This window comes from Diceros bicornis, chromosome 26, assembly GCF_020826845.1.
Source record: "Diceros bicornis minor isolate mBicDic1 chromosome 26, mDicBic1.mat.cur, whole genome shotgun sequence".
NCBI lineage: Eukaryota > Metazoa > Chordata > Mammalia > Perissodactyla > Rhinocerotidae > Diceros > Diceros bicornis.
Window position 1 is genome coordinate 22,663,653 of NC_080765.1, and position 25,523 is coordinate 22,689,175.

A 25,523-nucleotide genomic window follows, 5' to 3' on the forward strand; every position below is an offset into this window, starting at 1 on the left:
AATCAATGCTGAAAAAATGTTTGACAAAATTCAGTATCCATTCATGATTTTTTTTGTGTATGTGTGAGGAAGATTATCCCTGAGCTAACATCTGTTGCCAATCCTCCTCTTCTTTTGCTGAGGAAGACTGGCCCTGAGCTAACATCCATGCCCATCTTCCTCCACTTTATATGGGATGCCGCCACAGCATGGCTTGACAAGCAGTGCGTCAGTGCGCGCCTGGGATCCGAACCTGTGAACCCCGGGCCGCTGCAGCGGAGTGTGTGCACTTAACCACTTGTGCCACCGGGCTGGCCCCTCACAATTTTTTTTAAAAAAAGAAACTCTCAGAAAACTAAGAATAGACGCGAACTTCCTCAACTTCATAAAGAGCATCTACAAAATACCTGCAGCTAACATTATACTTGATGGTAAAAGATTGAATGCTTTCTCCCTAAGATTGGGAACACCAGTCTCACTCAACATGGTGCTGGAAGTTCTTGCTAGTGCAATAAAGCATGAAAAATAAATAAAAGGCATGCAGATTGGAAAGGAAGAAATACGCTACACCTATTTGCAGATAACATGATTATCTATGTAGAAAAATCTAAGAAATCTATGAAAAAAAATGCCTAGACCTAATAAATGAGTTCAGTATAGTCTCAGGATACAAGATAAAAATACAAAAATTAATTATATTTCTATTAACTAGCAATGAACACTTGGACAACAAAATTAAAAATACAATACCATCTACACTAAAAAAAGTGAAATACATAGGCATAAATATAACAAAACATTTATAGGACTTTTATGCTGAAAACCACAAAAAGCCAGTGAATGAAATCAAAGAAGATCTAGATAAATGGAGAGATAGATCACATTCATAGTAAAGAGGTCAGTTCTCCTCAAGTTGGTATACAGGTTTAATGCAATTCCTATCAAAAGCTCAGCCAGATTTCTTACATATATAGACAGGATTATTCTAAAATTTATAAGGAAAGGCAAAGGAATTAGAAGAGCTAAAAAAAATTTTCAAAAAGAAGAATAAAGTGGGAGGAATCAGTCTACCCAATTTCAAGACTTATTATACAGCTATGGTAACCAAGACTGTGTGGTATTGTTGGAGGGATAGACACAGATCCATGGAACAGAACAAAGAACCCAGAAATAGGCCACACAAAAATGCCCAACCGATTTTTGACAAAGGTGCAAATCCATTCAGGGGAGGGGGAATAGCCTTTTCAACAATGGTGATGGAGCTACTGGGCTTTCATAAGCAGAAAAATCAGTCTTGATCTAAACTCTATACCTTATATACATATTAACTCAAATGGATCATGAGCCTAAATATAAAATGTAAAACTATTAAATTTTTAGGAGAAAAATCTTTGGGATCCAGACCTAGGCAAAGAGTTCTTAGACTTGACATCAAAAGCATAAAAGGAAAACTTGATAAATTGGATTTCATCAAAATTAAACATTTTCACCCTGTGAAAAATCTTGATGAGACATTGGAAAGACAAGCTACGGAGTGAGAGAAAATATTTGTAAACCTCGTGTCTGACAAAGGACTAGTATCTAGGATTAAAACACTCAAAGCTCAACAGTAAACAACAGCAACAGCAAAACAAACCAATTAGAAAGTGGGCAAAAAACATGAACAGACATTTTGCTGAAGAGGACACACCGATGGCAAATAAGCAAATGAGAAAATGTTCAGCACCCTTAGCCACTAGGGAAATGCAAATGAAAGCCACAAGGAGATATTACTACATGTCTATCAGAATACCTAAAATAAAAAAAAATAGTGACAACACCAAGTGCTGGTGAGAATGTGGAGAAACTCACACATTGCTGGTAGGAATCCTATTCGGCAACATAAAAGACAGAGTGTTGATACACCCAACAACGTGGATGACTCTCCAGAGAATTATGCTGAGTGAAAAAAAGCCAATCCCAAACATACATACTGTGTGATTCCATTTATATAACATCCCTGAAATGACGAAATTATAGAAATGAAGAACTGATTAGTGGTTGCCAGAGGTTGGGAAGGAAGTGGGTGTGGCTATAAGATGGCAACAAAAGGGATCACTGTGGTGACTTATGGAAACATTCTGCATCTTGACTGTATCAGTGTCAATATCCTGGTTGTGCGCTATAGTTGCAAGATGTTACCCTTGGGGCAAACTGAGTCAAGGGTACACCGATCTCTCTGTATTTTCTTACAACCGCATGTGAATCTATAATTATCTCAAAATAAAGAGTTTAATTTAAAAACAAAGAAAAATAAATAATAGGAAAAAAGTCTGCAGGAGGATTACAGGGTGTGACGAGGGCTGTGGTGAGATTAAACAGGAGTGTGAGATGGAGAGTGACGCTCCTCCTCTGGTTGAGTCACCAGAGTTGGGAGTCGGGCCTGGGCAGAGTTAAGACCCCTGGTTGGAAAGACTAGACATTCACTGTAAAACTAACTTATGCAAAAGAAAGGAATTTATAGAAAGCAGTTGTGTAAGAACTTTGGTTGCCAATGACGGAAACCCAATTCAAACCGGCTTAAGGGAAAACACATCTGGAAAAGGAATTTGGGCTCCCGTAACTTGAGAAGTCCAGGGGTACTGGCGTCAGCTCAGGGACGTGGCTCCTGTTCGTGGCTCTCCTTTCTTTTACTTCAGCTTCACCCTCAGGTTGCATGGTGGCAAGACGGCCCCCAGCAGTCCTGGCTCAAATCCCACCAGCTTGGCCTCCAGAAGAAAGATGGGCCCTGTTTCCCGATGGCTCCAGCGCAAGTCCTGGGATTGAGTCTCATTAGCCTGACTTGGGTATCACATGCCCATCCCTGAACCGGTGACTGAGGCCAGAGGGAAGCGACACTCTCATCGGCCAGGCCTAGGTCGTGGGCTCACCCCGAAGGGTTGGGGGTGAGGCCAGCCCCACGCAAACCACATGGCCCGAGAGGAGGGAAGGGGCAATCCCTTAACAGATGGATGCTGGTCAGGCAAAGCCGACGTGTGTATACTCACGGAATCCCAGGAAAAGCCTGCTTCTTCATGCTCCATCCTCGCTCTCAACTCCCATGCCTCTAGTTCAAGCAGACTCCCGGATCATTGCTCGGAGGAGAGAGTGTCTGACTGGACCAGCTTTGGTCAGATGTTCAGCCCTCATCCAATCATCTATGAACAGGAGGGTGGGGTCACCTACTGGACCCTTTGATGGACAGGGCGGTTCTTAGAGGGGCCAGACTGGCACCTCACAGCTGTCTATTATGGATATGCAGAGCTTCTGGGAGATCCAATTAGCTCCTTATCAAAAGAATATGGGAATCCATTCATGGGTTTGGCAATAGGAGTAGATAATGATTGGGGATCCCTGAAAGACTGAATCCTCGGATTTCCCTTGCTTTCCGTCTGGGTGCTCTGAGGCTGACAAAGAGAAGAGCAGTGGGTGTGGGAGGTGGGCTGCACTGACCCTGAGGAATGCAGGGATGGTGGTGTTGAGACCCGACGCATAGCTGGTGGAAGGGGAGGCCGGAGGCTCTGAGACAATACGAGGTTGGGAACAACAAAACTGAGCCCTTGATGTGGAAGAAACCAGTCATCAAGGCAGAGACTGGGGAACAGGGACCCGGAAACCAGATCAGATGTGACTGGAGCAAGGCGGGTACCCCACTCCTGGTTCTAAGTGTTACCGCATGGTCTTGGTCAGAGGAATCAGGCCCATGGCCATTTCTAGAAGGGGCAGTGGGTCAGGGAAGACCAGCATCCTGGCCAGCTGAGCCTCCTAGCCACAAACGATCCTTCCCTTCTTTCCAGACATGGACAGGACAGATTCTCCAGCTCTGGGCTGGCTCAGCATACACATCAGGTGAGCGCAGCCAGGAGCCCCCAGCTGTGCATGGGGAAAGTGTGGAGCAGAGAGCCACGCAGGTCATTATAACAAGCTCTCAGAGGGAGAGCTTGGAAACCATGTCAGCCAGCAGTGTATAGTAAGAATGTTAATGATAGGAATGAGAGCAGACCTTTCTTAAGTGCCTACTATGTGCCAGGCACTGTTCCAAGATGTTTTCAATGGATCATCTCCTTTCAACCTTGCAACAGCTTTGTGAGGTGGTGCTGTTGTTCTGTCCGTTAAAATGGACATGAGGAGTATGAGGCAGAGAGCTGAAGCATCTCGCCCAAGGTCGCCCATGAACAAAGGTCATTTAACTCTCATGGAAACCAGCTTTTAGGGTATCTGGCCCCCATCTACCACTCCATCACCAGCTCCCGCTAACCTCCTCACGCATCCTCACTCCAGCATTCCAAACCTTCTACAGTTTGTAGAACATTCCCTATTGCCTCCCGCCTCCGTGCCTTTGCACACACTCTTCCCCTCCTGGAACACTCTTTCCCCTGGCAAACTCTCGCTCATCCTCCAAGATGCACTGCGAGCTTGTTGTCTTCTGGTAACCTTCCCTGATGCGGGCCCCCTTGGATGGAACAACTTGCTGTCTTCTTGCCTCCCAGTAATGAGCTCTGTCGTGTCTGCATCACAATGTGCAGATAATGCTGTCTCCCAGACCAGACTGTGAGTGGGGCAGGGACCGAGTCTTGTTCTTCTCTACAGCAACACCTGCTTAGGTCTGGCCCAGAGGAGGCAGCCGTGCAGGGGAATGAATGTCTGTGGGTGGGGTTTCCTGTCCCCTGCTCGCCCTCACCGTGCACCTCTCTCCTGATCTCTTGGCAGCCTGGCGTGGGGCTCCTTTACCTGCTGCATGGCAGCCTCTGTCACCACGCTCAACTCCTACACCAAGACGGTCATTGAGTTCCGGCACAAGCGCAAGGTCTTTGAGCAGGGCTACCGCGAGGAGCCGACCTTCATAGACCCTGAGGCCATCAAGTACTTCCGGGAGAGGTCAGTGCACGTGGGTCACCTCTGCCACCACTGGGGATCTGAAGCCCAGGGGCTGGCCCCAGTGGCCACAGGTCTCCACTCAAAAACTGGAGTGAGTGGTCTGACGAAAGTGTTCTGAGGGGTGGTGGGGTAGAAAGGGCAGGCTGGGTGAGGCAGAGTTTGGACCCCATTCTTCTGGAATTTCTGGGGCATTTTAATGTTTCATGGGGCATGAGGTTGCCCTGGGCTTATGTGATCAGAGCTTGAGAAACCGAGTATGAGTGTTGGCATTTGGCCTCATGCTTCTTAGAACCAAGGTAGGCGCCTCCAGAGGCCGAACCAAGGTTTCCTTCTTGGCCTTTGTCACAGAACTGAGTGAAAAGAGGACCCAGCAGTGGGATTGGTGATGGCTGCTAGAGGAGGAGGGCTCCTCAAAGTCAGGGACCACACCTGATCAGCTGGGTCCTCAGAGTCCAGCTGGGAATGGAGAAGGTGATAATAACTGGTGGGTGTACTTATGTATGTGTGTGTGTATGTATGTATGTATGTACGTATGGATGGATGGATGGATGGATGGATGGTTGGGTGGATGGATGCATGGATGCATGGATGGATGGATGGGTGGATGGATGGATGGATGGATGGATGGTTGGGTGGATGGATGGTTGGGTGGATGGATGGATGGATGGTTGGGTGGGTGGGTGGATGGATGGATGGGTGGGTGGGTGGATGGATGGATGGATGGGTGGATGGATGAATGGATGGTTGGATGGATGGATGGATGGTTGGGTGGATGGATGGATGGATGGTTGGGTGGATGGGTGGATGGGCGGATGGATGGATGGATGGATGAATGGATGGTTGGATGGACACATGGATGCATGGATGGATATATGGTTGGATGGATGGATAGCATATTTCTTGGAATCAATTCCTAAATAAACTACCTGAACTCAAATCCTTATCATGGAGTCTGCTTCTGGGGGAGCTGATTGGACATGCAGTAATGCCTTTCAGTGGCAAGGAACTGAAAGGTTCTCAGGACCAAGGACAGAGTCTGAGGAGGACAAGGGGGAACTTGCTGCAGAGCCAGGCAGTGTAGAAGAGTTGGACTCTCCATGGGGCATGTGGAAGGATTTCAAGCTGAGGAGGTGCATGGTGGGGGCCACACAGGGACCTCTGACTGTTACAGACCCCATCATCTCTCCTCTGCCATATGGGCCTCCTTTCTGTCCACTGAATACTGCAAGTTCATCCCCACCTTGAGGCCTTTGCACATGCTGTAGAATACTCACCTGGTTGCTCTCTCAGGTCTCAGCTCAGGTGTCACCTGCTCAGTGAGGCCTTCCTTAATCACTTGGTCTAAATTTGCACATGCCATACACTCTGTCCTAGTCACTGTTTATCCCATTGCTACTTTTTCATGGCAGCTGACATAATCTGACGTTATTCTATTTGTTTGTCTGTTCGATAGTGTGTAGACTGTGAGCCGTGATAGAAGGAGCTGTCTTGTTTCCCACTGTACGCCGAGCACCTAGAACTGGGCCAGGCACCTAGCAGATGCTCACGAAATGTTCTGTGGGTTTGTTTGGTGATCACCTGAATTCTTCTCTTTGGAGACTTCCGTCCTGACTGCCTCCTTTCAGCTCAAGCGCCACCATCATTGGGGCAGATTCAGCAGCCCAGCGCCCCCCACATCAAATCCCAGGTCAAGTGTCCAGTCCCGGGCCAGTCAGCTGTGGCCAGAGAGGTCAGGCTGGCACACAGGCCTGCCTCGCCCACGGCCGTGGACAGAGCACGGTCACTAGGCAGGTGGCGATGAAAGGCATAGCACAGGGCCCATAGTAGGCACTCAGGAAATGTTTATAGCTGCCATATAAACAGCCTGATGTCTAAAGCCACCCCATTCGCAGTGTGTCAGTCGTCCCCTCCGCTGCGAGAGAGCCACCTCCCAGGGCAGCCGTGGGCAAGCTTGTTTTGCTGAGGCAGGAGACGGGACCGCTTCATGTCTCAGCAGCAAGAAGCTGCCACTGGCTGATGCCCCAGTTCAGATGGGCCCTAACGGCTCAGGCCCCGACGATGTGGGAGACGAGAATGCTCCCCAGCATATGTGCAGAATATCACTGTACACATTCATAACTGGAACATTATGCAGAGGTTCATCAAATTTTATTTCCCTTCCTCTCTGAGGAGAGCATTTCAGCTTAGCTGGGCTGTTCTAATTTTTTTTTTTTTTTGGTGCCTTCCCTACAAAGAGCTCAGAGCACGTGGGCAGATCTCTGCACAGGTTTGCAGGTGGCCCAGCGGCAGGGCTGAAATCCTGCAGTGGCCGGCATCCCTGAAACCGCAGCCAGGGACCTGAGGGCAGGGATCCAGGCCCCGCCTGTCCCCGTCTCCTACTCCTTGGGGGACAGCGGGTGCTGTGGAAAGAGCAGGGGTCTGGAGGCCCCCCACCCTGAATGAGGTCTCCGGTTCTGTCCTTTCGCTGCTGTGTGACTTGGGCAAGACGCCGGGCCCCTCTGGGCCAGTTTCGCCTGACCCACAGTGGGAGAGATGAAAGACGCCAGAGCCCTCGGCGTCCTGGGAAGGCTCAAATTTGATAACCCAGTGACGTGCTGGCACAGTGCCTGACATATGGAGGGCGTTTGTGTGTGAGTTCCTGTCCCTTCTGCTACTAATGCGAAGTGTAGGCTTTGCAATGATTAGCTTAGGATGGAAATGGAGATGGAGTTTAGATATTAGGAATCTAGTAGTCATGGTAATAACCGCAGCTAACACTTGCATGGTACTTGCCCTGTGCCAGATACTCCTCTAAGTACTCTAGAGGTGACTCAGTTAATTCCACAATACCTCTGTGAGGTAATAGATAGTATTGTATCCCCATTTTATAGATGCAAGAGCGAGGCACAGAGAGGTGAAGTGACTTGTCCAAGGTCACACAGCGGATGAGTGCCAGAGCTGGGATTTGAACCAGGTCACAGTCAGTCACTGCTGTGAGGCCTCTCAGGACTGATCTGTAGGTTCTGCCTGCAGAGGCCCATCTGAGGGCGGGCGAGGTGTGAGACAGGCCGTGCGTGCAGGAGAGTGTGGGGGACACATGCCCTGGGAGAGGGTGTAGGGTCTCCAGCCGCCCCCTGAGAGTCATTTGTGGATCCCGCTTCGTCCAGGCCCCTCCTGCTGTCCTCTTGACTGGGGACACGACGGTGCCCCGTCGGGGCTGATGGAGCAGGAGGAGACAGAGCTGCCGCCCCACCTGGCCCACCGTGTCCAGTTGGACTGTTCTCTGCAGGAGCCCAGTGCAGGTCTGAGCTGCAGTCAGACAGATTCTGAACAGGTTTCAGGGGTTTTGAGATGTGGTGGGGTGTGGAAGAAAGTGTGTGTGCGCACGCGTGTTGGGTTTGGTTGCGGGGAGCCTACACCCCCTGACTGAGCAGCCTCACCTGCTCGGAGAAACGTCTGGAATTAAACTCTCCCAGCGTCACCCTGCCTGTGGTTCCTTGGAGGGGGTCTTAATGGGGTCTCCTGAGGGGAGGGTCTGAGGCTGCTCAATGAAAGGTAAATATTTGCAGATTGGGGCTTTCTTGAATGCTTGATGTTCAGATCTGGCTTGACAACGTGTGGAGGAAAATGAGACCTGTTGGATTGGACCCCAGGGGGATTCAGCCAGACTGAACAAACATCCCCCCTCCTGCGGGAAAGCCACAGGGGGAAAGCAGGGAGCAAAAGGCCCAGAGCTTCCAGCGGGGGCAGCTCCTACTCCTCCGACGGCCTCCCCCCGACTTGGTCACCTCCCCTTGCTCTGCCGGGCTGTCACACTCTGAACTTCCTTGTTAATTCATTGCCTTTCTTGTTGTGTCTCCCTCCTTCCCATGTGCACACCACGCAAGAGAGCGGGGAGCTCATCTTTCTTGGTTTCCACTCGGTCTCGGCACCATAACTGTAGGGGCTCGCTAAGTTCATTATTAACTATCCATAATAATTATACTGTTAATCATATTCAAAAGTTGTACAGTGCTTCCTGCTGCAGGCGCTGTTTGAGGGCGGTGCCTGTGTGCCCTGTGGAAGACAGGAAGAAATAGACAGGGGTTGAAATTAACTCTGCAGTTTGCTAGCTGTGAGTCCCTAGGCAAGTTACTTCACCTCTCTGAGCCTCAGTTTTCCTGGCTGGAAAATGGTCCCACACCTTCCTCAGAGTTTTGTTTTGAGGATTACGTGAGATGATGCAATTAAGTCCCTGGCACAAAGCTGGGGAGGGTCCCTCTCCCCCTACCCCCACCCCTGCCAGAAACTTCCCTCTATGCAGGGCAAGTAAGACACACGCTCTGCCTGGGAGAGGGGCCCAGTGCATGCTGCAATGTGGTAGCCCTTGGAGAATCCCGCCTGAAGATGTGCTTTGTTGGGCCCCTGTGGTGGTTTTAAAATTCTTAAATTTTGGCTGAGTTTTAAAAATCGGGAGATTTCATGGTTTTATCAAGTTTTTCGGCTTCTCATGGGAAAGCCAGGGGCCTGGCCACTCTGGGCCGGGGTCCTGCATGGTGACAGTGGGCTGGAGCGAGGAGCGCCGTGCAGTCCTTCCATGACCCGCCCACCCGGCTCTGTCTAGTGAGCGCTGGTGCCTGTGAGGTCTCCTGGAGGCAGAGGGCTCAGGCCCCAGGGGTTGGTAGAGGGTAAAAAAGCCTTCACAGACGAGACCCTGGAGCCGAGTTTGTAGAGATACGCGCAGCACTCATACCAGCTGGGCAGTGGGCGTGAGAAGGCGTCCTCAGGCACAGGCGACAGCATGAGCAAAGGCCAGGACGGTATCAAACAAGTGTATTTAGGAAACTCAAAGCAGTTTGGTGTGATTCAAGAGCAGGGTGGGGTGGGGGTTGGACCTGGATCTCTTATCTCTCATTCTACCCCTGCAAAGGTGGAGCGAGAACCCTCCCCAAGCCTCCCTCTGGCGCCAGCCCTCACCAGGCTCCTGCAGATACAGAGCAGCTAGACCCTGACCCCGGGAGATGGGCATGGACATAGGTCATCCCCACACAGTGGAGGGGCCGATCCCCCCTTTACACATCTCCGTGACTGGTGCAGAGGGGCGCATGGACCCCACTCCCCCCAGCTCTGCTCTCTCTCCTGTCCATTGTAGGGAAACTTTTAGAAAGGTTTGTCACCACTTCCTCACCTCCCACTCACGACTCGACCCCTGCAATCTGCCCTCCAGCCCCTACTCCCTAAAACAGCTCCCAGCAGACCTGACACTCCACATACACCCTCTTCCCTGTGCTCCCACCAGCCATTCCCCTGGGCTTTGTGCCCCCTCCAACCCCCTCCCACCTCCGTTCTGTTAAATGGCGATGCTCCCAGGGTCAGTTCTAGGTCCTCTTCTCTCCTCATTTGATGTTAGCCTCCGTGGCCACACACGTGCCAGGACTCCCACATTCTTAGTCTGCTCCAACGCCTGACTCCACAGCCAGCTGCCTCTTTGGCGTTTCCACTTTGGATTCTCAAAGGCACCAGACACGAGCATGGCCGGGACTCACTCATCATAGTCTCCCCCAACCCAGGCCTATTTCCACATCCATCCCCCCCGTGGTCCTGCTTGTGCGAGCCGACAGCTGCAAGTCCTCACACCCACGTATCCAGTTCACACCAGGACGGTGCATTTCCCCTTCCGTGAGTTCAGGTCTCTCCGTGTCCACTCCCGTCCTTCTAGTCCAAGGCTTCGTCCGCTCTCATCTCCGATGTGGAGGGAAGATGTACATCCCACACCTGACTTTCTCCCTCTCGTCTGTCCTCCTCCAGCAGACAGGTGCCCCTTCACTGTGCTCATATGATCAGGGTCCCTCTACCTCCATCTTTCTGCCTAAAACACTGCAGTGACCCCACAGCTCCAGGACAAAGACCCAGCGTCTCACCATGACTTATGGGGCGCGGCCACCACCTATCCTTACCATGGACCCCGGACTCCCTCCACCCGCACAGAGCGCCCCCAGGACCTCCACAGTTCCCCAGACGGGTCATTCGCCTGCCTCCGTGTCGCCTCTGGACTGCTGTCCTCCCTGCCTGCAGTGCACCCTCATTCTTTGCCTTGTTGGTGCTGGGCCTTCAGACCGCACCTCAAGTATCGACTCCCCTGGGACATGTCCCCGTGGACCCTCCCCGACGGCACACGTCACAGCCCTAACCCGGCAGTGACTTGAGCCAGCTCCACGGGACAGGGACACACGTCCACTCACCTTGATTTCCTAATAGATGGATGGAGAGAGGGACAAAGAGCAGAGAGGAAGGCCTCCGGGAAGGGGCCTCGTGGGGTGTCACTGGTCAGTCTAGGAGGCCAAGGTGACCTTTGCCCTCTGGGAGCTGCCCGTGGTCTTGCTTGCATGGCCTTCTCCCCACTGTTTCCCCAGCCATGCCAGACAGCACGTCGCCTCAGGCATGCCCACCTCGGCGACTTTGCCCCCTGTTCTCTTTCCTCAGAGCCATGGCTGGGCAGAGGAAGCAGCTTTCGAGGTAAACCCAGCCTAGAGATTTCCACTTCATCGTGGGCCCTCAGAGCTCCCTAAGAGGCTGTGGAGTTGGGGGGACTCCGCTAATGCCAGGGATCGCTTTTCAAAGTAATGATATCTAACCCATGCGGTTCTGAAAATAGTCTCAAGGTAGTAATAACTAGAGGTTTCTCTCTAAAACCCAGCATTGGAGAAACGGGAGACGAAACTGTGAAAGATCTCTGTGTGTACAAAGATTCAGGGAGGCATTGGCACCGTGGACAGCTTCGTCTTCTCTGTATCTTCCCAAGGTTTTGTATCATGATGATATGACCCATAAAATGGGAAAAGAAAAAAAAAAGGAATCATTTTAAAAACCCATTTGTTTCCCCCATCTTAGAATGGCACTTCTGATGTGACGTTATGGAATCTTAATTTCCTACTTGTGGTCATCTATTTGCCAAAGTTCCTTTTAATTCCATCCTTTATTCGATTGCAAATGGATCATATAAAAATCAGTGTGTCCTATGTCCTCCGTGACGGTTCCCTCGAGATTTAACCCTGTAGACGTGTACAGTCGCCGCCCCTCCCAGAAATTAGAGACGGCACCGTGGAGATCGCAGGGCCCTCGCCGGGCTCCCAGGATGAGATCGCTCACCAACCCCCATGAAAGGGAAGCGAATGTGCAGAATGGTCCTTGAAGTGGAAAACCATCAGAGGGAAGTGGGACAGACATCTGGGAAAATGGCAGCTCCCTGAACTCCCACTTTTTCTCTTAAATATCAGCCAGCTGGAGGGGAAACGAGAGGCGGAGGGAGCCGGCGGGGAGCGCTCGGGGCGCCCCCTGCCCCGCCTTCACTACTGCTCGTTCTTGGGTGATGCCGATTTGTAGCCAGGACTCTGGGCAGGACACTGGAGGCCTGGGTCTGCTGGACGACAGCCTAGAACATGGAGGACGACTGTGCCGAAGCTGAGCAGAGCCCCACACGCCCAAAGCCAAGGGTCCAGTGCCTGGCTCCTCAGATGTGGTCCGGGGCCCATCAGCATCGACCTCCCCTGGGAGCTGTTGGAATGCAGAACCCCAGACCTACTGCATTCTAACAAGCTCTTCCGGTGATCTGTGGGTACCGTTAAGTTTGGGAAGCGTCAGGCTGGAGGACAGAGCAGGTGCAGCCCTGCTCAGGGGTCGGGAGGTGGACGTGGCCGGCAGAGGCCAGTGGACAAAGAAAGGTCCTACAGACCAGTGCTGCTCAAAGTGTCACCCCGGGACCAGTGCCCATGTGCAAACATGCACAGTGACATAAGGACAGAAATTGAGATGTGTATTTGGAAACTTTCACAGCAGGTGATGTTGCTGGTATACCCAAGCTTGCCTTTTGTATGTGGTTTTTATCCATTTCATTTTCTAGCAACTCGTTGTTGTATTTTATTAAAAAAACTGGTCCAAGGTAGATTGAAAATTAGGGTGAGATACCTAGTCCTGTATCAGCTGGTTTGAGAAGCACAGCATGTGGACTGTTAATTTGTATCAGGACGTGGCTGGAGATTTGGGAAACAGAAGCTGGCCTGGGGTCCGCGAGAGAGGGGCTGGCTTTGAGGGTGGCGCAGACAGGGCCAGTGGGTGGAGAGCATGCTGGGGTGGGAACACTGCTGGGAGGCCCTGGGGCTCCTGTCACAGCAGAGCTAAGACCTAGTGGGCGCCAGTGCCCCTACCTGCCATGGCCACGTTGGCCCTGGAATTAGGTGGGCAGGGACTGGGGGTCCTCCTGAGGAGGAGATGAGGCATTGGTTCTGGTCCACCTTCAAACCCTCAGATCCTCAGAGCCTCCCTGCTTCCGTCCCTTGCCTCATCCTTCTCTTCTCTCAAGAAGAGCAAACCCAGCCTCTGCCAGATTCCCCTGGGTCACAGGGACGATGATGATGTGACAGTGCAGTCACACCCCACACAGCTGTTTGCACATCTGCTGGCAGTTCTGGGACAGCCAGAGTGGGATGGTTCCCAGCCCCCCCTTCCACCAGGACCTCACAACACAAGTGTACCGGGGTGGGGGGGTCTGTTGAGAATCCCCTGCCAGCCGGGAATCTGCAGGACATGCTGGAAACATGCTTGAGCTCCAGGGACCCGTAAACGGGAGTTCAAATCCCGGACCTGCCAGCAACCAGCTGCAGGGGTGGAGCAGATCTGTGTCGGCTCATGAGAGGGAAGTGTGTGAAGGTCTGCCCGGTGGCTCCCCGCTCAGTGACGTCACATTGATAGTTTCAGATCGGCCGTGCTGGGCATATTTGCCCCATAAGGTCCACAAATACTACAAAGCTCTTTCTTTCCACTGGAGAGCCAGTCGTTAACATTACCAGCACACCACTAAACTTTGGCCAAGTTACTAGTCTCTCTTAGCTTTAATTTTCACATGTAAAATGGGGATGATAGTCACCATGATGATGACGGTGGTGCCTCTGTGGTTGGCACGCAGGTTTGAATGGGTGTCGAGAGACCCAGAATAACGAGGATTTAAACAATTTACAAATGTATTTGTTTCTCACTTAGAAGTCTGAGCGGGTTCCTCTGTTGTTGCCATTCGCTGCAGCTCATTCGCTTCGAGGCACCACAGCATCAACTCATTCCCAGCTTCTGCTCTGACTGTCCTTGTCCCCAATTTGGGGAGACGCCGTCTCTTCTGGAAGGAGGGCTGTGCTGCGACCCCTGTGGCCTCCCTCTGCCCTAAAGCCAGAGATGTTTGGTACTTTGAAGCCTTGTCTTTGCTTCTTCCAAAACACCCCTTTCGTGAGGCAACGAGGGGCTCAGGTCTAAACGATGGAGTGGAAGGAGGGGGTGCGTGTGTGTGTTGGGGGGAAGGAGTGTTGGTTAATATGTTAAAATAATATCCTTCCATGTCGGAAACCGTGAGGTGGAGTCACAGACTGGCAGACCATAAAGGCCGCCGTGAGGAGGAGGATGGCGACGATGGCGATAATGTAATGACGGTGCTCCAGAACTCTAGACAGACGAGCTGTACATTCATTCATCCATTTAGTCCCCACCACCACACTAAGAGGGAGGCACTTGATCATGCCCATTTATCAGATGAGGAAGTCAAGACTCGGAGATGACAGGACGCGTCCAGACTCAAACCCCTCACAGAGGAGCCGCCTGAGACCTGGAGAGGGAAGCGACACAGCGAGAGCACGGGGTCCACCCGCTGCCCCTTCTGAGCCGCGTTTCCCCCCAAACATCCCCCATTAACCCTTCAAGACACTTATTTAGATTTGTAGGTAATTTCTCACACCACCATCAAAAAAAAAAAAAGCTTGTCTTCAGACAGCACAAAATAGTTCCTGCAGGAAATTACAGTTCAGATAAAGGAAATTGTCACCTGGTGACATTTGCAGTGCTTCCTTCTTTTTCTGCATGAAGCTCAGCCGCCCTGGAAGACCCCAGTGGGCCGTGCTTAGCCTCAGGCTGCTGGTCATCACGTCCTCGTCCCCTCCGCCTCCCTCCCTCCCTTCCTTCCTAACAGTCCTCATTCCTCAGGACACTCTGGGCCAAGCGCTGTGCTAGACCCCGAGGCCACAAGTGGGGAATAAGATCAACTCCATCCTCTTCTCTCTGAGTCTAGAATGTTCCAGAAGACCAATGATTAAACAAGTTTAAACCTAGTAGTGGGGAACCTGTTCTGAGCCCTGGCTCTGGGCCGGTCCTGGGCGTCAGTCCTCGCAACAAACAGTGGGGCCGTGGTGGTTGTCCTTCCTGTCATTCCTGCCACCACTATCGTGCCCACTGCCCCAGAGAAAACTCTGGATCACAGGGTTTCAGAGAGGTCAGGTGAGCTGCACAGGGCTGCACTCGGCCACCATCCGTCCTCTCTGCAGGGCTCGAGGTCTCAGCCACGCCCAAACATCCCCTCGTCCTCATGGGTTTCCTGCCAGGAAGCCCCGTGGGCCACAGGAAGGTCATCAGCCCTTGCCTTAACCACTGCCAAGCTGCAGCCACTCACCAGACGGCTGCCAAGCTCCTGCAGATCTGTCATTTTCACTGGCGAATCTGGTGGAGGGGGCTGCATCTGTGCAAGGAAACCAGCTCTTTCCCGAATGGCAGCACAGCCCTCAGAAAGGCCTCCGGACGTGATCCCAGCTCCCTATCTGAGAAGCCAGCGGTCCTGGGGCCTCCCTTCCTCCTTGAAGCCTCTGCTGGACCCCACACAAGTGGTTTTCCACCCGGGCTGCACATCCCAATCCCCGGCTAATTTAAGCTCCCTGGGGACTTCAGGGGGCCTCCACGCTGAGAACCACTGGCTAGACCGGAGGCTCATGCACTCTGTCCCGCGAGCCAAGTGGGCCCAGCACGTGCTGTACATAAATGTCTACTGAACCCCGCCCACTTGTTGGTATTGTCTGCGGCTGCTTGCGGACTACGGGGGCAATTGAGTAGCTGTGACAGAGATGATATTGGCCCCAAAGCCTCACATATTTACCATCTAGATTTTTACAGAAAAAGTTTGTCAACTGCCAGACTGGACAGTCAGTCACACTTAACCTTCTTAACATCCTTCTAGCTCAAAACTTGGCACGTTAAGTTGTGATTGTTTCTGTGTACAGCGGGTGTGAGCTTCTCAAGGGCAAGGGCTTCTCTGCGTCGTCCCTGTGGCCCCCCGAGCAACACAAGTCCTGGCCCACAGTAGATGCTCACTAATTGGCCCGTGTTTTTTGACATGTTAACTGTTGAACTTCGGGCTTCTCAGCAGCAGGGTTTGGGTGACAGGGAGGGGAGGGGCCATGGCAGGCGGGCTGGTTCTCTCCTTCAACATCAGCTCCTGTGCCCACTGGCCCCTCTACCTAGCGCTGAGGCTCCCAACAGAGCCCAAGGAGGTGCCCAGAGTGAGGCCTGGAGGAAGAGGATCCCAGGATAAGAAGCCATGAGAAGTGGGGGCCTGGGGTGGGTCCAGGACTTGGTTCAAGGTTAAGGCTCTGGAATGCAGGAGGGTGTGGGAGGTCCCCCACGTGGCAGCACCCAGAGGCGCTGGACATGACCAAGTGGTGCTCCAGGATGAGGATGGGCTCAGTTACCTGGCCCAGCCTCCCATCCGGTGTTTGAATACAGTTGCACCTTCATGACTGGCAGTACTCCAGCCTTGAGCACCCCTGGGGATGGGGAGCACCCCCCATTTGCTAGATACACAGCCAACATTACTTGAAAGAGTGAAAAAAATGGAAAACACCTGAATGTCTATCAATAGGGTATCGAATATTAATAATTATTTCACATACAACTATGAGGAAAAAAAGATGAGTGAGATTTATGTGTACTGATATAAAAAGATGCTGGAAATTTATGGGTAAGTGAAAAAATCAGGTTACAAAAAAGTGTGTTTAATTTGAGACTATTTATGTTAAAAAAAAAAAGAGTTAATTCTGAAAAGATAAACACTAAACTACTAACAGGGGTGATCCCACCACATGGAGGTGTAATTATAGGGGACTTCTGCTCTCTCTATGGAGTTAGACTTTTTGTTTTTTTAGAGCAAGCCTGTGCTATCAGGAAAATAACAAAAATATTTCCACTAAAAGACAAAAAAGAAAGAAAGAAAGAAAGGTCATCTTCCTTTATAGTGAACCTCCCCCAGCACCGACTGTCTATAGGATCTCTGCCTTCCTGTGGCATCAACACTCAGGCCTCTGTTCTGCTGTCTGGGCCCCCAGGCCACAGAAGATATCTCTAAATAGGGACCGTGTTCAGAATTTGTCCCCTGGGAAGCACAGGCCCAGCCCCTGGGCACATACGGCGTGGGCAATGTCTGGGTGGCATTATTCAATGTCTGTCACTTTCTAACTTGTGTGCAAGCTCGTCTTCCTCCTAGACTGGAAGCTTTCTGAGGGCAGAGATATGAAGTAGACCTTTCTGTCCTGCTCACAGCATCTGGTGCAAACTGTATGGAGCAGGTCCTCAGGAAATTTCTGTTGAATGAATGAACGAACAGTCTTAGGGGACCAAAATGATCAGTGCATGAGCATTTCTCTCCCTTCCACTGGGACCACGTCTGGCGTTGCTTCCTCGTCGTTCACAACCTTCCCCGTGTCTCCTTCCCCAGCCCCGAGCCTCTGGACGCAGCTGTGCAACTGGGAATAAGATACGCTGGGAAGAATCAGGAAACAGGGCTGGGCATGTGCTTTGGAAAGGATTGGGACTTCTTGCGTGGGAGGAAAGAGGACAGCGGTCGACAGAACAGGAGGGTGGAGAGAAGGGAAGACGCTGTGCTGAGGGCACTGGAAGAGTGTGGGGGAAGCACTGAACGTGAGACGGGGTGAGAGGTCAGCTGCAAGGCAGGGAAAAGGCAAAGAGAGGAATGGAGGAGAGATGCCACGATGTAGGGCTGCAGATAGGGAGCTGGGGGTCCTTCCGGTGTTCTGGAGGAGACTCAGTAATGAGTGAGTTGTTTCTACTTCAGGGCACTCATTGCGTGTCTCTAAAGCTGATGCATGGCTGGACTGGACCATGTGGAGCACTGGAATTTATCTGGGTTACAAATGGATGAGTGTGATGTGGGACTACGGCCGCGCCCGCTCTGGCCCAGTCATCGGTGGGATGGGAGGGAGGAGCAGTGTCAGAGAATCTGCAGCTGCCTCCACTCTTGACCCTCATCAGCCTCTGCTCCGTGCTTGTCATCCCCGCCCACGCCAGGAGAGGCAGGCCCCCTACCAGAAGTTCGGTGACCTTGAGATGCCAGAGAAGGAAGCCACACAGGAGGAATTCTCACCGTTGCTGGAGGGAGAGAGCACTGTGCGGGAAGTCAGAGGACCAGGGATTTGTTTATAGGTAGAAATGTCTTTAGCAAGTGTTTTAATTTAGTTAAGAAAAGTGATACAGCGAATCAATGTCTGTTGCCCCCAAATCAGAAAGTAGAAGTAAATTCAAAAGAAGGCTCCAGATTTAATCCCCCATAGTCTCATTATCTAGCATTAATCACCATTAGCCTTGTGGTAATATTCAGCCAAATAAATTTTTGTGCATATCAGTGTGTAGTTTTTTAAACAAATCAAGCTGTACACATTCTTTTGTAATATACCATTTGCACAGAATTGGATAACTTTTTGTGAGAGCACATGGGTTTGCATCCCTGTTCTGCCTCTATTTATTAGCTGTGTGGCACCTGATGGGTCACATCACCTCCCAGTGCGTCAGTTTCCCCATCAGTAAGTGGAGATAATGACACCCACCTCACAGGGTTGTGCTAAGGACCCCATGGGGCAGTGGGGCCAAGTTGCTTTGCAAAACATTCTCCAGAGGAGAAGGGCTGCACTTTTTCAGGTCCTGGGTCTCTGCCAGCTCAGCCTGCTCTTTCTTACACAGGCTTTTGGCTTCTTTTCTTTCCAGGATCGAGAAGAGGGATGGAACCGAGGAGGAGGACCTCCGCTTAGCTTGCCGCCACGAGAGATACCCCGCCCGTAAGTGGCCTCATCTGCGGGAGCCTGCGCTACATATTCGTGGGTCGCCCAAGGAGAAGGCACTGTGGAGATGAGCCCGGCCAACCTCTCCCTGCACCCCTGCGTTCTCCCACAGACACACGCTACAGATGGGGAAACTGAGGCTGGTGTCTTAGCGTAGCAAGTCCTCTGCACACAGCGGCCACAGCCCTCACGGTGGGGGTTGGATGCTAAGAAAGCAAGAGGGACACTGGAGTGCTTACAGGCAGGCCGGCGGACCACAGCTCAAGTCTAGGCCAGGGTTAGCCATTAAGCTGAAGGAGAGCAGCATGAGGGTTGAAGTAGCCAGGCCAGGGAGGTGACAGTGGACAGGTTTGTTTGATCCGTGGACGCTCCTGGAGGCTTAGACTGCATTGACTTCACATGCCCCGCTGTGGGGGACCCCACAGACAGAGCCCAGGGCGCCCATCAGGAAAACAAATGTCTAGACCAGGAAGCAAAGGGGAGGTAAAAGGAGAGAGAGAAGGGGCCTTGCTCCAGGCAGAAGAGGAAAGCGTTGATGTGGGATTAAAGTTAAAATGGCAAAATCTCAGCTGAGCCTGCTGAATGCCCCCACGTGCTCCCTCCCCACCCCACCCCATACTAAGGGCTTTTCGTGCCTGATCTCATATTCTTGCTGACCCCCAACCCCTACAGCTGGGATTGCTATCCACATTTTGCAGCTGAGGAAATTAAGGCTCAGAGAGGTGGAGTAACTGGCCCAAGGTCACACAGCTTAACTGGGCAGTGGCAGAGCAGTTAGCGCAGACACTGTCAGTGCCCTGCCCCCATCTCTCAGACCTCTCAGGAAGCTCCAGTGCCTTCCACCTGCCACTATCCGCATCTCTGGGCCTGGGAGCTTCCCCCACTTGCGCCCACAGAATGTGAGAAATGCAGGGGAAGCTCCCTGGCCCTGGAGTGGGAGGACCCCGAGGCGTGCGTTTTGCACAGCCCCCTGTGGGGTTGGGTTCGCAGCGGCCCTGGCTTGGCTGCCTTCCCTTCTGGGTGCTGCTTTCCCTCTCTGCCCCATTTCGTGCACCTCCACGACCTCCCTACACTCCAATTCCTACCTGAGGGTCTGCATCTGGGGACCCCCGGACTAAGGCAGAGGAGGTATAACCTCAGGTGTCTCTGACTCCGATCCTGTCACTGAGTGAGAGATGGCTCTGCGGGAAAGGAGAAGGTGGAGGTGTGTGAGGAGCCCGGGAGGAGGCCTGGGTGGAGAAGAGGAGAGGGTGATGTCTTCACTCGGAGGGAAGAAGCTCCCACAGGAGGCACCAGCCCAGGAAGATGGCCCGAATGCTAGTGACCTGCCTGAGGAACCATGGTGGCCCTGATGTGGACACTGGGCTCACACACCGTGGGCTCACATGCCGGGGTTTCATGCCAGACGTCTGTGCTAGGGTGGGGGGCTTCCTGCAGGAAGGTGTCAGGAAGCATGGCGTGTGGGGGGGTTGGGGGCCAGTGCCCACCTCAGGGATAACAGGGGAGCAGAAATCCACCCGAGGGCTGGGGAAGCACATGGAGGGGATGAAGGCCGAGAGCCCTGGCGTGTTCCAGAGCACCACCGGCTCCCCTGCCTGTGCCTGAGCCTCCCCAGGCTCCCTGCAGAGTGGGCAGGAAACCACGGATGGAAGGAGGCTGTGGGGCTTGTCTTGGGGGCAGCTGGGGAGCTGGGGGAGGACAGGCCAATTCCCTGGGGCCTGAGGATGGAGGAAAGGGTCACGGGGGGCTCTCTGCGGAGCCGTGGAGCTGAGACCTAACGGATGAGATGGAGTCAGCAAATAAAGAGCCTACCGGGCAGAGAGGCCGGCGAGTCCAAGTCCCCGAAGCAGGAACAGCTGGGACGGGAGGCCAGTGTGGCTGGGGCCGGGAGAGCAAGGGGGAGAGTGGGAGGAGATGGGCTGGAGGGGCACAGAAGGGAGGACCGTGGGGAGGTATGGGCTACGCAGTGGGGAGCCCAGGGGCATTTTGCGCAGGGAAGAGACCTACCCAGACTATCTGTATCTTTATGTATACCTAAAGCTATATCTATATGTTCATCTATATCCATATCCATCCGTCCACCTGCAATGTGGGGAAAGTGTCCAGGGGAGGAAGACGAGAGGCCAGCAGACAGCTCAGATGTGTTGCCAGTCATTCCCGGGGAGGGGGTGGGGGGACGATGTGGCCTGAGCTGTGGAGATAAAGGGGGTGGATTCAAGAGTTCTTTGCTGGAAGAATTGTCAGAGTGTCTCAGTCTGGGTTCTCCCAGAAGCAGATCCTGAGATAAGGATTCAATAGCAAGTCCCTTATTTGGGTGATCCCAGAAAACGCAGGTGGGAGCAGGGGAGCAGAGTAAGCAAGAAAAGCTTGTTATCAGGGTGATAACCGCCGGGGGCCCCTCCGGGGCAGCCATTGCAGAGCACACGCGGCTGAGTCATGTCCCAGATGTGACAGTCACTCTCCTCAGTCCTTGTCTGAGGGCTGCTGGGCAGGGGGGAGGAGTGGAGAAAGCCTGGCGCCCTCGGAGGTCAGCGTGCTGCTCCACCACGGGGGCGCCCATGGCCTCGGCTTGTCTGATTCGAGGGAGGAACCTGGGATATGCACAGACGTTTTGCTCCAGCAATCAAGGGCTGGTATCACCAACCGATGGATATGGAGGGGACAAGTTGTTAGGGCGCGATGATGCTCTGTCTGTGTTGAGTTTGAGGGTTGTGTAGGGTTGGGAATGGAGATACTTGAAGCCAGGGGACCGCCGAGGTCATTTGGGAGAATGTGTGGGGTGGGGGGAGAGAGATCCTGACACCCCGGGGCTCGCAGAGAAGTCGGGGAAGGGGTGGTGGAGAGCTGTTAACTGCTTCCAGAGTTTTCCAAATCCTGGCTTCCTGGTCAAGAAAGGAAGCTCAGACCCCACAGCCCCTCTGCTGGGTGGCCCTTTCATAGGTGGCCCAGTGGGCAGGGATGGCCGTCTTTCCCTGGGGGGGCAGCGGAGGCGCTAGAGACTCAGAGTTAAGACAATGGGGAAGAAAAAGACGCCTCTGCTGTCAGAGGCCGGGGGGAGTCAGCCCCCTGTGGGCTGGAAAGCCAGCATGACAGCTCCAGTCACTTTAATTAACCTGAAGTAGGCTCTCCTGCGGCCACATGAAAGTCGTTTATTCATTCATTTATTCAAAAATCTTTACTAACGATGCTTCTCTGGGCTGGACCCCGTCCTGGGTCTGGGACATGCAGATGAATAAGGCATGTTCCTGGACTGGGGAGCTATACTGGGGTCAGGGCGGCACTGTCACAGCAGAGGCACGGTGCCTCCCCCAGCTCAGGGGGTGGGAGACTTAGCCAGGGGTGAACCAACTGGGAGAATCCTATAGCTATAGTCATGACACCTGGACTGGGTTATGAAAAAAGTCATGGGAAGAGCTCATCCCACCAGGTCTGATGATAATACGTCACCCCCGCCTATGTTCTGAGGATTTTACTTCCATCGCTCATTTAATCCTAAATACAGCCCCATTTTACAGACAGGGAAAGCGAGGCCCAGGGAGGTTATGGCTGTGCCAGGAAGTAGCAGAGCTGGCATTCGCACCCATCCCGTCTGGCTCCAAGCCCTGAGCCCCCAGTGGGAGCTGCCGTTTGTGGCTCCAGGGCTGGGCATACCCCATGTGTCAGACCCTGGGCAGGCACCAGGATGCAGGGCTGGGCCACACGGGGACTCGGTCCTCACGGGGCCCACGGGCTTAGGAAAGCAGTCTGATCAGACCGTCTAGGGAAATGACACCATCTCCCAACGCAGCCTCTTAGCTGCTAGTGGGGTTTTGGCCAAGAAAATATTTTGGAAATGCCTGGGTGAGTTTTGCAATATTTCTGCACCGAGCAGCTGCTCAGATCTTGTGGTGGGCTGACTTGCCGGCAGGAGGAACCGGGAGGAGGAAAGTCAGGGAGCTCGCATTATTAAACGCTTACTGTGCGCGGGTCTCTGCTAAGCACTCCATGGCCAGCTCATCTGATGGCTGCCCAGCCCTGGGAAGGGGGGATGATTATTCTTATGTGTAGACGGAGAAACTAAGGATCTGAAAGGCAAACTGACTTTGCTGAGATCTCTGGTCTCTGGCAGGTACAACCCAGCTTCGCATGTAGATCTGTCCCCTTACCCTGGGAATGAGGCCGGTCCTGCTGCGGCCCCTAACCTTTGACCTCGTCGCCTCCCTCTCTCCCCTCCCTCGTTCTGCTTCAGCCACGCTGGCCTGTCTCCTTCTTGAACATGCAAAACCTTTCCCTTCACAGAGTCCTTGCACTTGCTGTTCTCTCTGCCTGGAATTCTCTCCCTCTGAATCTCTGCATGGCTGGCTTTGTCTCCTCTTTAAGTCTCAGGTGCAAGGCCAATTCCCTGGTCACCCTCACACCACCATGTTTTCTTTCTTCATAGCCTCTGTCCCTCTCCGAAATTATCTTTTATTTTTGTATCCTTGGTTTCATTTTGTTGCCTCTCTCCACTGGGTTCCATGAGAGCAGGCGCCTGTCTCGTTTGTCCACTTCTGTGTCCCGAGAGCCTGGCACAGTGGCACATAGTCAGTGCTCGATGGCTGGCTCTAAACCTCCAAGTTTCTCCCCGTTTCCCACCTGAGCAGCCACTTGTACACACGCGGTTACATGCACTTTTGGCTATCCTAACTGCTCCAAAAGTTGCTATTTTTTCTTGGGCTACTGTGATATGGATTCTGCCACAATTTTTCCTGAGGAAAGAGTTTGCTTTTGAAACCTACCTTCTGGGCTTTGCAGTGCCACCAGCTGGCTCAGGAGCACATCAGGTGTGACATCTGATGGAGGCGATGCCGCCGTACGGTCCGGGTGTCTGCATCTTCCTTTCAGGGGCAGCTGGGGTTTGCAGCTGATTGCAGCTGTCAGGTTCAATGCCCGAGACGGGCTTCTGATTTTGCCAGGTATGTCTGTAAGCCTGGGCCGGGCGAGAGCCTGTTGCGCGCCGGGTACAGAGGTGGCTTCTGGGAGCTCCGTCTAGACGGGTCTCTGCCGCTGCTGCCCTCGCAATAGCAGAGGGAATTTCAAGGAAGACTTTTCTGGGCTCAGAGCAACTTGGCATTTTTATTAGATAAAAGTCAAATCCAATCTACTACTGCTCGAGTCTGCTTCCTTTATTAAAATGGAAACAGACCATATTTCTGAAATAAATATCAATGCCAACTCGCTGGGTGCACAGACAGGCACGTGGCTTAGAGATGTGCGAGACCCTGGCTCTGGGGCTTGAGAGACCCAAGCCAACATTAGCGTAGAATCCCCTCGTGGGCTCCTTAAAACGCGGATTGCCAGGCCCCACCCCTGAGTGTCTGGCTGGGAGGTCAGGGAGGGGCCTGGGAGTCTGCATTTCTAACAAGTTCCTGTGGTGCTGCTTCTGTGGCTCCACAGACCAGATTCTGAGCAGCACTCGGCCCTGGGCCCCTGTCCCTCTGAAGCTGCCGCCAGGAGCAGCTCTGCATTTTGTCTGTCCAGCAGCTTCTGGATGGAGACTGCTGCTTCTGGGGCCAGTTCCCCGCCGATCCATCCTCCTGAGACACAAGCTTGATCTCGTCGCCCCTGCCCCCTCCCAGCTCCAGAACCCCCCATGAAGCATCCCGGATGGGGTCAGGCGCTGCACCAGCCCCTCTGACACCCCCACAGAGTCCTTTCAGCCACTCATCGCTCTCGGAATCTTTCTTTGCCAACTGTCTCCCCACCAGAGTGGAAAGGTCATGGGGACAGGGACATGTCGCCACATTCACGTGGCAGCCCAAGTGCCTAGCACTAGTCAGCCGTCAGCACACTTCCGGTGAATGCTTTAGCTCACTGAGTCCTCACGCGGTAGTTGCTCGGAGGGGTGTTTCCATCTTACAGGTGAAGATACTTGGGTTCCAAGAAGCAAGATCCTTTGTCGTGGGTCACAGCTCTATGAGGCTCCAAGCTAAAGCTTTGCCATTCTTCTTCTCCACGCCAGTTTTTGCCCAAGGCGGTGCTCCTCCGGTCACACATGATCCTAAGAAACACTTAGGGGCAGTTGTTAAAATCCAGTTTTCCCTGGAGATTCTAATTGCTTGGTTTGTGACAGGGCCCTGAGTCTGCATCAGGTAAGTCTGATGACAGGGCAGAAACTCCAGTTACGGGGTGAACCCTGTACCCCCAAGGGGCCAGCTGGCTTTTTACACCTGGCACCTGGCAACTTTTGCAACCACGACTCCCCACCCCTCGCCCCTCCAGCCCCGTGTTCCTGCTTTCCAGCCACACGGACTTTTCTTGCTTTCCCCCAGCCACGAACATTGCTGGGTTTTTCACACCTCCTGAAAACCTCATTTTCCTGCCAAGAACCTATTTCACACCCTGTTCCTTCTGCCTGAAATGACCCGCTTCCTTCCTCCATTTGGCAAAAAACAAGCCCTACCAGTGGAATTGTGTGCTTCGCAGTGCTGTCAAAGTCTGGCTCAAGTGTCTGGGAATGGCAACCAACCCTCTCCTCATCCTCTGGCGGAGGTGGTCACGTTTATCTCTGCATTTCCCTGTCCTGGCGCTCGCATCCTTAAGGCAGAATTTTATGGTGGTTACGAGCCCAGCCTTTGGAGTGAGGCTGCCCGGGTTCAAATCCAAGTGGTGAGACCTTGGACAAATGACTTAACCTATCTAGGCCTCAGTTTCCTCATCTGTAAAATGGGCGTGGTGGTGGCACCTAACTCATATTTCTGAAGATTAAATGAGCCAATGAACACGAGGTGCAGTGAGTGG

General features: G+C 52.8%; 1 protein-coding gene across 1 annotated transcript in view; it reads left to right on the forward strand.

Moving 5' to 3' along the window:
- Positions 1–25,523, forward strand: part of GSG1L (GSG1 like) — a 212,263-nt gene that overhangs the window by 180,830 nt on the left and 5,910 nt on the right. The window contains exons 5-6 of the mRNA XM_058569796.1: positions 4,708–4,875; positions 18,691–18,761. Coding sequence (XP_058425779.1) covers positions 4,708–4,875; positions 18,691–18,761 — 239 coding nt within the window. The remainder of the gene's footprint in view (positions 1–4,707; positions 4,876–18,690; positions 18,762–25,523) is intronic.